The sequence below is a fragment of the Anabrus simplex genome, chromosome 1, assembly GCF_040414725.1.
Source record: "Anabrus simplex isolate iqAnaSimp1 chromosome 1, ASM4041472v1, whole genome shotgun sequence".
NCBI classification, from domain to species: domain Eukaryota; kingdom Metazoa; phylum Arthropoda; class Insecta; order Orthoptera; family Tettigoniidae; genus Anabrus; species Anabrus simplex.
The window spans coordinates 912,359,004-912,371,411 of record NC_090265.1 but is presented as its reverse complement, the minus strand read 5'-3'; the positions used below and the strand labels follow the sequence as shown (position 1 = coordinate 912,371,411).

General features: G+C 38.6%; 1 protein-coding gene across 1 annotated transcript in view; it reads right to left on the bottom strand.

Moving 5' to 3' along the window:
* LOC136857741 (cell division cycle 7-related protein kinase) overlaps positions 1–12,408 on the bottom strand; it is a 101,350-nt gene that overhangs the window by 62,066 nt on the left and 26,876 nt on the right. The window contains exon 6 of the mRNA XM_067136631.2: positions 1,832–1,940. Coding sequence (XP_066992732.1) covers positions 1,832–1,940 — 109 coding nt within the window. The remainder of the gene's footprint in view (positions 1–1,831; positions 1,941–12,408) is intronic.

Here is a 12,408-nt window from a genome sequence, read left to right as displayed (position 1 = left end):
GAGTGTACGGTTATGCTTTGCGCAACCGTAGATGGAAGAAAACTGTCCCTATATGTCAAATTTAAACGGAAAACAATTCATACTTTTAATTCTAAACTGACTTTACATTTTTTAAAAATAGTATCATATTTTACAGAGTAATTTAAGTTTAAAATTTATCCGCATCAAAACAGAACGTGTCTTCCGGAACGTGCAGGGGTAGCTTTCCGCACTTTCACTCAATTTGGTGTGTCTATAGTGTGTTTTATAGTTGAAAATTGAGTGAAGTCATAATTCTTTTCTATTCAGCGTTTTAAGGAACGCCTCACGTAAGTAGGCCTACTTGCTCATTTTCATGGAAAATATATTTCATAGCAGTGATAATGGATTTTTATCATCTCAGGCAAAGCAGCTATATCCGTAAATTTACATGTTCATATTTGCGCAAAGACCATGTGGACCTCTCGGAGTGATATGAAATGTTTGTTTATGCCAATGTTAGTCTTTCGATGGAAGGAATTTTAGTACATTTCACTTTTTTTCAAAATGAGCCTTCCAAAAATGAAGGTACGGGCATTATTCAACGGTGGGAATTATTTGGGTATACGGTATGTGTTCGCCGAATGCTGAGTACCTGTTGTATCTAATTGCTTTTTTTGTTCCTTGTACCTGGTGTGGAAATTACGTTTCATCTCACCGATGTACATGACATTACAATTTGGTTCTTGACATTTGAGTTCATAAATTCCTCATTTAGAAAAATACTCCTTTTTATTTAGATTACATTTACCAATTTGTTTTTGTAATATGTTGTTTGTTCTGAATTTTTTCTTTTGAACACGTTAGCTATTTTATACATGTTTTTATTCACAAAATTAAGAACCTCATACTTATCAGTTTCAGGTAGAGGATTGTTTTCGTTTTCCCAATGTTTTTTAGTAGCCGGTCTACTGTTTTAGGAAGATTGTAGTTTTCTACTCTGATTTGCTTCATTATTATTTTTTTTTTTTTTTTGTTGTTAAAATAAATTTGGCTCATTTTTATAGCTCTGTGCATCATTACGTTCAGTCCTGCTAATTTGAGTGAGGTTGGGTCATTGGAATAATCTATTGTGTGTATTGTTTGAGTAGGTTTCCTGTATATCTTGCAAGATAGTTTATCTTCACCTCTACTGATTGTAATGTCCAAAACGTTGATCGTCCCATTTGTTTCGTGTTCCAATGTGAACTTGATTGCATTGTGTGAAGAGTTTAGTGTGTCTAGTAAGTATTCTTAATTTGTGAAGTAATTATCAAACATGCATATTACATCAACTACGTATCTACTGCAGTGTATTATACCTCTGGCACATTGACTGCTTAAGAGTTTTTTCTCAATGCTGTTTAAGAATATGTTTGCTATCATTCCCGATAACTATCTTGTGGTCAGTTCTTTACCATCCTCTTTTCCACTTACAAAGGAGGTGCCAAAAAGACCAGATGATACTTCTTATTCTTTGTTTCTCTTATGTACTTTTCTTTCTTGGAAAGTCACTGCTTTCAACATTTGATTACATTTCTTAGCCTCCTACCTAAATAAGTATTAAGATATTTTATGTTTTTCTGCAGAGTTTTTTAATCCAGTTCATCAGGTTTTCATAGTTGTGTTCTCTCCTTTCTGTTCCTCCCTCTGCACAAAATTGGCTGGCAATTTGTTTATACTTTGTCTGCATATTTCTATCTTGCTTGCTGCTTTCTTTCTTCGATATTAATTCACAATACTTGTAACAAACTTCACCCAGCTTAAAATCATAAACTGAAGATTAAAGATTAAACATTACTTCACTACTTATCACTACTCATGGCTAACTTACCTCTTGATAATTTTCATCACGTTTCCGTTTCTTCATGTTAGGAGTCGCAACCTTTTCTATATTGGAAACAGGTGCAACTTGTGACAACCCGAAGTCAACCAACAGAAACCTGCAAAATTGGAAGAAAAATCCTATTTTTTCTATCGGATCCAACCAATGTCGATGACAATTACAAGAACAAACTTATTCTCCCTCTACATTCGGCATCTTATTATCTAAATAATATCTCTTGAGAGAAAAATATATTAAAGGAATAATAATAATAATAATAATAATAATAATAATAATAATAATAATAATAATAATAATAATAATAATCAATTTTATCGAACCAGATCTTTACCTCTTTTAAAGATAAGAAGACCCAGCCAACTTGGTTCAAGGAGGTGGAAAGGGACCTACAGGAGTTGGGGATCACTTATGAAGATATACAAGAATGCAACCCACTCTGGAGGAAACTAAATAACCACCAGGGTTTTCAAGAAAGGCCAAAGTTGAAGAAGTGACAGACATGGACGATGGAAAGAAAAGAGCAAAACCGGTACCGAATGAAAGAGCACTGGGCAAAGATCAAAACCTAGAGAAGAGAGCTGAAATAGCATGGTACTTCAAAGGCTGATATGAACAAAGAAAAAAATAAGATAATAATAATAAATGGGGGTCATACATAGAGATCCAGGAGCGTAACACACTAAAGACTTTCAAAACAATCAGGGTTTACAAGAGAAGACGAATTATTATTATTATTATTATTATTATTATTATTATTATTATTATTATTATTATTATTATTATTATTATTATTATTATTAAAGTTAAACAATCATATCAGCACAGAAACTTTTAGTTCAGAACTGGTTGTAGACTCTAAGGTACATCACCAGTGATTAGAAATGAATTTAAAAGTATTTAAAACATGCCCCTCACTGGTGTGTTGTCAGGATAAAAAGCAGCCAAGTTGAAATAAACTGTAAACTAAATAGGAAAAACAAATGACAGTAAAACATCTTGGGCATCTATGACAGAATTTTAATGAATTTTATTGAGTGAACACCAAATGGGTCACCAGATATCTTTTTCATGCCGACATCGTACGATATAGAGCAGTGAATATACTTTTGACTTCAAACATACGAGTACCTCTGCCAGGTTTGAACCTGCGATCTTGGGATCCAGAGGTAGACACTCTATCACTGATCCAGAGAGAGAGCTAGAAATTGTGACAGCAAGACAATCCTGCTAGATGCAATTAATGTGCACTACAAAGACATAGAAGAGAACAAAATATATTCCATTGTCACACTGTTAGACACCCCGCTTAAAAGGGTGAGTTTCTCACAGTTGACTGCTCTCACTGCTGCTACAGACAAACTGCTGCAACTCGATGATGATGATGATGATGCTTGTTGTTTAAAGGGGCCTAACATCGAGGTCATCGGCCCCTAATGGTACGAAAGAAATAACAAAAAATTCAAATTCATCCACTAAACAAAATAAAATAAAAAATGTCATGAAAAATGAATGGATGGACATGACCCCTACAAAAAAAAAAAAAAAAAAACAGTGGATCAGACTCAAAAAGAAGGTAGTTAATTAGAGTATTACTGACCAAGGGACAATTTATAAAGCACAATGATGCTTGATGTCGGAAGGGGTGCTAAATTCACGTCTAAGGCCCCACAGAATGGTACATGTCGCGAGTAAAGTAGAACCATGGTATTTGTCATTTTGGGGTAATGATCAAAAGTAGCTAAGACTCACGGTGATCCACACAAGATGGTACTACTCACAAGTATTGCAATTCGTACAGGGAACGCAGACCTATGGTGTTTCTCACACAATGTCGCCACTCACAGCCAACACAAACCGGTAAGGTTCCTCACCTAGGTGTACTAGTCACAGGTGCCGGTATTCCCGTGGTGTTCCTCACATAGCGGGTACCAATCACAGGCAACGCTGATCCACGGTGCCCCTCATATAGCGGTACAACTCACAGGCTACGCCCAGACCCGCGGTGTTGCCCACATGGGTACAACGCAAGGGTACTGGAATCAACCAGGCCAGGCTTTTTACTGCAACTAATCACAAACCTATTTCGTACCAATTTAGTGATACTACGCGCAAGTACATGCAACCCATGGTGTTCCCCGCATGATGGTACGAATCAAGAGTAGTTTCATGGTTCTAATTCAATCATCCCTTGGTCGCCCCTTGTAGTCGCCTCTTACGACAGGCAGGGGATACCGCGGGTGTATTCTACATGTGCGTCCCCCACCCACAGGGGGTGCTGCAACTTGTTAATCAACAGGAGGGTCCTGAATCCACAACTGAAGAGGTAACTTCAATTTAATATGCTATGTATTCATATCTCTGGTGAAATTATAGATTACACTTAAATACTCACTAAAAATTTATATAAATATAAAATAAGAGTTTTGTCTGTACATTGCTCAGAATTTAAAAAGGATGATATTTCTGTACAGCCTGGCCTATGCTGATGACTTAGTCTTAATGGCAGACTGTGCTGAAAGCCTGCAGTCTAACATCTTGGAACTTGAAAATAGGTGCAATGAGTATGGTATGAAAATTAGCCTCTCGAAGACTAAATTGATGTCAGTAGGTAAGAAATCCAACAGAATTGAATGTCAGATTGGTGATACAAAGCTAGAACAGGTCGATAATTTCAAGTATTTAGGTTGTGTGTTTTCCCAGGATGGTAATATAGTAAGTGAGATTGAATCAAGGTGTAGTAAAGCTAATGCAGTGAGCTCGCAGTTGCGATCAGCAGTATTCTGTAAGAAGGAAGTCAGCTCCCAGACGAAACTATCTTTACATCGGTCTGTTTTCAGACCAACTTTGCTTTATGGGAGCGAAAGCTGGGTGGACTCAGGATATCTTATTCATAAGTTAGAAGTAACAGACATGAAAGTAGCAAGAATGATTGCTGGTACAAACAGGTGGGAACAATGGCAGGAGGGAACTCGGAATGAGGAGATAAAGGCTAATTTAGGAATGAACTCGATGGATGAAGCTGTACGCATAAACCGGCTTCGGTGGTGGGGTCATGTGAGGCGAATGGAGGAGGATAGGTTACCTAGGAGAATAATGGACTCTGTTATGGAGGGTAAGAGAAGTAGAGGGAGACCAAGACGACGATGGTTAGACTCGGTTTCTAACGATTTAAAGATAAGAGGTATAGAACTAAATGAGGCCACAACACTAGTTGCAAATCGAGGATTGTGGCGATGTTTAGTAAATTCTCAGAGGCTTGCAGACTGAACGCTGAAAGGCATAACAGTCTATAATGATAATGTATGTATGTATGTATGTATGTATGTATGTATGTATGATATTTCTGTGTCGGTCGTGTCCATAGTAGCAAGGAAATGCACTTTTTAATTTTCCGCAATTTCTGTCTGTCTGTATGTATGTACACGCATCACGAGAAAACGGCTGAAGAGAATTTAATGAAAATCAGTATGTAGTGTCTGGGAACAAGCCGCTACAATCTAGGCCATACATAATCTTCACGCTGAGAGAAATGGTAGTTTACGGGAAGTCCTAAAATTTAATTCTCAAATATTTACGTTATTAGTGGTCCTATCTTAATGAAAATCGGTATGCAAAGTCGAAAAATAAGTCGCTACAATCCAGGCCATAAATAATCTTTTTCACACTGAAAGAAATGGTAGTTTAGGGGAAGGTCTAAACTTAAGTTCTCCAACTTTTATATTATTAGTGGTCCTATCTTAATGAAAATCGGGCCGGGCTGAGTGGCTCAGACGGTTAAGGCACTGGCCTTCTAACCCCAACTTGGCAGGTTCCATCCTGGCTCAGTCCGGTGGTATTTGAAGGTGCTCAAATACGACAGCCTCGTGTCGGCAGATTTACTGGCACGTAAAAGAACTCCTGCGGGACTAAATTCCGGCACCTCGGCGTCTCCGAAGACCGTAAAAGTAGTTAGTGGGACGTAAAACAAATAACATTATTATTATTAATGAAAACCGGTATGCAAAGTCGGGAAATAAATCACTACAATCTAGCCTGTAAATAATTTTATTCACACTGGGTAGAATGGTAGTTTAGGGGAAGGCCTAAAATTTAATTCTCAAATATTTGTGTTATTACTGGTCCTATCGACAAATACTAAATTACTAAAGTTATACAGTATTAAATTTCCGATCATTTATGTCTTATACATTTTTATCGTACCAGCTATGATAACAGAGATATTCATGAATTTGTATTTTTGTGGCTAAGTCCATATCAGCGCCAAGTCACGAGAAAATGGGTAAACAGAATTTAATGAAAATCGTTATGTAAAGTCGGGGAATAAGGAACTACAGCCTACGCTATAAATAATTTCGTAAGACGCCCTAATATCACAGAGTCGAAAGAAAACTAAATGTGAAGGCCTACAATACAGAAAGCCCATAACATTGAACAACAATAACATTACACTGACCATTGTTTGTTGTGATGTTCTTGGTGTCTTCTGTTGCCAGTCATGTCCGATAGATGGGATTACTGCTGTATACCGAGTTTTTTAAAAATTTGCTTGACGTCGCACCGACACAGATAGGTATTATGGCGACGATGAGATAGGAAAGGGCTAGGAGTGGAAAGGTTGCGACCCTGGTGTGAAAATGGGAGACCACAGAAAACCATCTTTAGGGCTGTGACAGTGGTTTTCGAACCACTACCTCCCGAATGCAAACTCACAGCTGCGCGCCCCTAACCGCACGGCCAACTCGCCCGGTCATACCGAGTAGGCCTATAACAGCCTGCCTGAATATTGGCGGGAAGTAGCTGGGGAGTTAGATAACTTTCTCCTTAAGCAAGCCATTCCTCTGGTTCATCATTGCATTCGAGCTATTCAATCCCCACTCTGAGGCACTGATTGGAATGAGCAGTGTGTATATTAAACGGAACAATGGCAGACGAGTGTTCACGGCTGTCTGCGGCCTGGTCATTCCAACACTGGAACTTTGGACTGTTAGATCGGCATTGTAGTACGGTTTGTTAAATTGAGAAAATGTGCGGTTTTTCATTTGAGCGAGTATTTTATATGATAACATTTCTTTTAATCCCTACATTCCTACTGATGTTTTTGTAATGGCTTTAAGTTAACTGTAGTTAGGAAAAGCACAAAAACAGTCTTTCTGAGAATCCCGTAGCGAAGCATGGGTACATCTGCTAGTAGAATATAAAGTGGTTTTTTTTCAGTTGACCCATTCCTCGGAGCCATCAAAATTGCCTAGTATGTGGTGTATGAACAGCAAAAGCATTACGTGAGAAATAACACAAATGTATTGTCAGTTCAATTCTGAAGATGAAATTACCACACACCTGAAATAGGATCTACAGTGGAACCTCAATTCTCCGTTTTTGGAGGGAGAAAAAAAAAAGGTACAAAATGGTAAAACTGAAACTACGGGAATGAATGAAAACCATCAACAATTTAACTAAACATTACAAAACTGAAATAAGTATAATTTTAAACTTACAAACACACCTAAACCAAACCAAACCAAACTACAGCCCCAATGGGCCTTTGCCTGCCAAGCGACCGCTGCTAAGCCTGAAGGCCTGCAGAATACGAGGTGACGCATGGTCGGTGTAACGAATCCTCTCGCCCATTATTCCTGGGTCTGTAGACCAGGGTCACCACCTCACCATTAGATAGCTCATCAATTAAAGGTAAACACGTAGGCTGAATGGACCTGGAACCAGTCCTTATATCCAGGTAATAATGCCTGACCTGGCCGGGAATCGAACCTGGGCCCTCCAGGTGAGAGGCATGCAAGTAAGACCGCGGGGCCAGCTTCAAACATTAATTAACAGTTTGCGAGTTAAAAATCATATATATTTACATTCAGTTTTACCGGGGAAAACTTGGCCAGTTTTCTGTAAAAACATAGTTTTCCGTGAAACCTTCTTCAGTACAGCAACTTTGATCAGCCAAACTCTTCGAAAAATCTAAGAACGCCAAGCCAAACAACAATCAACCACAAGTAGTTTTTAATTCTCTAATCAAATAAAACACATTACATACAAAAGCGCCCAACATGATGGTAAAATCCCTTTTCTTAAACTTCCATTGCAACTTGATCACCAGTGTACTGTTTGTAATCAGTTCCCGGAAATCTTGCATCACGTAAATTAGGCCTATATCGATATTTACAGCTATTTTGAAAACGAGAATACAGTTCTGAATGCAAGTATCGATTTTCGTAAGTTCGTGAATGCATTATATTCAATTCTGCCCGTCACTAATCACAATCGAAATGGAAAGAGAAAAAATATTATCAAAAGTTCAGAAATTACGGTTATTTGTAACCTTGAGCTCAGCTGGAAAGCGTGTTCGCTGCACAAGTCAATACGAGTGGGAAATTATACATACTTTTATAATGAAACGTGCGCAAATAAAACTGCTGCGGTTTTTGACATCTTAACATCTTAGGACCAAAACAGTAATGGACAATCCCAAGACCTCCCATGCCTTTACATATGTAAGGTGCAACATCTGTTCTGGTCTTGAAAACATGATTGTATACGATAAATGAGATTTGTGTTAAGGAGGAGCAGTTTTGATTCCTGCCTAAAAGCCCAGTGCCCTGAGGGAAGTGCCGAAAACCTGTTCGGCGACACAATCGAAAAAAGTAAAAATATAAACATCTAAACCTGGACATAATGTGGACGTTTTACAAGTACAAACATTTGATGAAACTCGTTCCGTCTTCAAGTAGAGCTGTCGAAATGCGCTCTGTTTCCTTCCAATTATTGTGGCCACTCTCTGCTTTATGATTTCCGAGGATTCTCTAAACAATACCACCCGAACGCAATGCTAAGATGGTTCCTTAAGCAAGTTCACCGCTGATTGTTTTTCCAGAACAGAACTTGCTCTAATTATCGCAATGATGGGGGCGTTAACACCAAGATCTATAAGTAAGCTGTAAAAGTCCTTTCATGAGGTAAAGTTTCTTGAAAAATGCTTGATCACGGATTTAGCGTTGATGGAACTGAAATTTCTGGACAGTTGATCCGGGAAATCGTTTCTTCGAGGAACATATAATGCAGAATTTTTAGGTGATTTAATTAGGATACTTGCAGGACCACGTAATTTCAATGTATAAGCCGGGAAAAGTTACTTTTCGGGAACAGATAATCAAGGTTCCACTGTATTATCCCCCCCCCGTTCAAGTGTTTAAAATTATTGGAAAACAGATAGAATGAAATTTCCAAAGTTGCAAAAACTAGCTGCAAAATATTTATGTATACTACTGGCAACAATATTTTCTGAGAGCCTGTTCAGTACAGCAGGACTCAGACACAACAGAAAAAAAGACGAAGGCTCAACATGAAAGAGCGAGAACACTTGTAATTTTTTTTAACAAAATCTTAGAACACACAAGTTACTGTTTCGTCATTCATTTGATTTTGATTTTTAAAATAGTGTTGAATACTTTTGTAATATTTGGTTTGTGGAAAGATGTGTAACTAACTACTAGCTAGAACTATATATCACATATACCGTATTTATTCATGTATTAGACCACCCTTGGTTTTTCGAGAGGAAGAAAATTTAAAAAATAAATCTCGCATACAAGACCCCCAATGTAATTCGTCAGAGAAGAATAACGATTCCGCTTCGAAGCGGGTACAAGCCTTACTGCACCTCTGATGACATCACACAAATTTGTTAAGTTTTTCTTGCCCGTACGACCCATGCAATGAAAACACGCTTCAAAATCATGCGGTACACTTGTGTTTCGTAGTTAAGAAATGCCCACCTCCATAGCGTAGGCCTACTGCAGCTCTGATGACTTAGCACATTGCAAACGCGCATCAGTCATGTATATATGTCTATGTTTTGTAGTTAAGAATGTCCGCCAGCGTAATGGTTAGCACAATTAGCTGCCATTCTCGGGAGCTTTATATATGTCTATGTTTTGTAGTTAAGAATGTCCGCCAGCGTAATGGTTAGCACAATTAGCTGCCATTCTCGGGAGCTTGAGTTTGATTCCCAGTACCTAAATACCAGCCACACCTGTAGATACACATTAATGCGCCAAACTTTCTTGTTGCTTATTTTTAATCTTCCCGTTGTGGAACTTCTGGCACTATGCGGGTACTCGACAACATACCTAACCTAAACAGCGTGGTCTCTCTTATCTCATTTACAGCTGTTTAAGTAAATCCTGATGTGACAAATGTGGAGAACAAGCAATAATATACTTAAAAATAAGAGTCTCACTTTCAACAGCAGCAGTTATCCAAAGAACGCTTCCAATCGCTATGTATTACATTCGGAAATATAACTCTTAACATACGCTGGTTATCAGCTGGTTGTTCAGCACGTTTTCTACAGGGAGGAGTGGCTTTTGCTATACATACGCCAACTGGGAGTATCAGAGACCATCTCCAGAAATCATTTGGGAATAGATTCTCACTGTTTAGACTCAAGCTCCCGAGAATGGCAGCTAATTGTGGCCGAGAATGAAACTATTTTTAAAAGTTTCAAATAAGATGGGCCCTTGAAATCTCTCTATTCATGGCGAAGGGGTTGGCGTGAAGATGACATCATTTGGAATGACGACATGCCGGTAGCAAGGAAGTTGGCGGCACAAGACAATAATTCAAATGAAAGCAGTGATTGGGTTTACTCAAGTTTCCTGTTTACTGTACTGCTGAACTGACAGACACTTATGACTGGCCATTAAGTTCTCTTGTATCAAAATTACATAATATGATAATATGGTACACTTATCCCTTTTCTCTACGGGGTTGAGTATGAAGTGAGACTAATCTTCATAGCGAGTTTTTACAACCGTATGCCCTTCCTGACGTCAACCTAATCAGATGAATTAATGAGATGAAACAAGTGACATGAGCAGAGGTGCCAACCTTTGAAGTGGGTTATCAGTAATCCCATTTTTAACTCGCGCAGCCCCCACCACCACCAAAAACGTTTATGAGTCAAATCCAAAGCACCCCGTTTGCCCTTTCCTACAGCAATCTATTCTAAAGTATATCACAGTGGAGGAAATGCCACTGGAATCCATTATGCAGCGTCTGTTCTCCAGGTTAGGGGCGGCTGCACAAGGCGTCTGTACTCCAGAGGAGCGGCCTCATTATCACCTCACTGGATCACATCCAGAGTTGTAATTCGGGACCTAGTCCCACACAGGTGACACCTTGACAGTCAACCATGGAAGGTCTTTTAAGGAATACTCCACCGGCTGAACCAAGAGTTCAGAGAAGGCAGCATTCGGATACGGTGGGCTGCCACCTGAAAGATACCGTGAAGTCGGAGGCACGGAAATACCCCAGTACTACTTACACGAATGAGACAAAATCAAGAATCAAACCAAAGCAGATAACATACTTCTCTACACACAACATAAACTCACTCATGCAAACCGGTAAACTAAAAGTGATCACCGACATAATGGACCAACACAAAATTCTTATCATGGGATTACAGGAAATTAGAAACACTGACCAGGATGCCTTGGAATCTCAAGGGTACAGACTTTATAAAGGTATACCCGGGAAGAGAGTGATGAAGAATGTCCCACAATTTGGAACAGGATTTTTGGTCAGCCTTAAAATAATAAACTCAGTTCAAGAATTCAGATCACAGTCTCCTCGACTCTCAACGCTCACCTTAAAGGCATCTAATAAAATCTATACTATAATAAATGCCCATGCTCCCACTAATGATAAAAACAACTCCTCAAAAGACCAGGAGGAAACAGGAGAATTTTGGGACCTATTGGACCAGACCATAGATAACATCCCCAAACACCATATAAAATTATTAATAGGTGACTTCAACGCTCAACTAGGCAGAGAAAGAAAATACCGTGACATCATCGGAAAATGGCCAGCACACAAGAAAACAAATAAAAATGGAGAGAGACTAGTTGACCTGTGTAGAAACCATAATTTAATCTCAAAATCTACATGTTTTAAGAGGAAACCTCAAAAACTCAAAACATGGAAACACCCTGACTACACTAAAGGAGAATGGCAACTGGACCACGTCTGCATGGACAAATACCACCACAAAGAGATCTATAACGTCAAAGTCCTCCGAGGAATAGACACAGGTTCAGATCACTACGTAGTTAAAATTAAAATTAAACTCACTCCCCAGAGGAGACAACAAAAGCAAGCCCTTAAAACTAAAAGAAAAATAGATCCTACCCAGCTAATCAACAACAAAAATTACCAGAAAGCAACTGAAAAAATAAAAATCACAGACAAACTTGAAGACTTAGTACACAACCTTAAACAAATTGCAGAAGACCTAGCTCCAATTAAACCACGTAAAAAAACACCAATGGTGGAACAGTGAATGTGATGAAACAGTGGAGAAAAGACATCAGGCATGGCTATTACATCAGTCCCAAAAGACAGAAATATCCTATCAAAAGCTAGTAAAACAGAGAAAAGAAACTACCCAAGTCTTAAGAAGAATAAAAAGACAACATCATAAGGACACCCTGCAGTTAATTGAAGAACAGTTCAGTAAAACTAAATCAAGGGACTACTACAAAACCTTCAGAAAA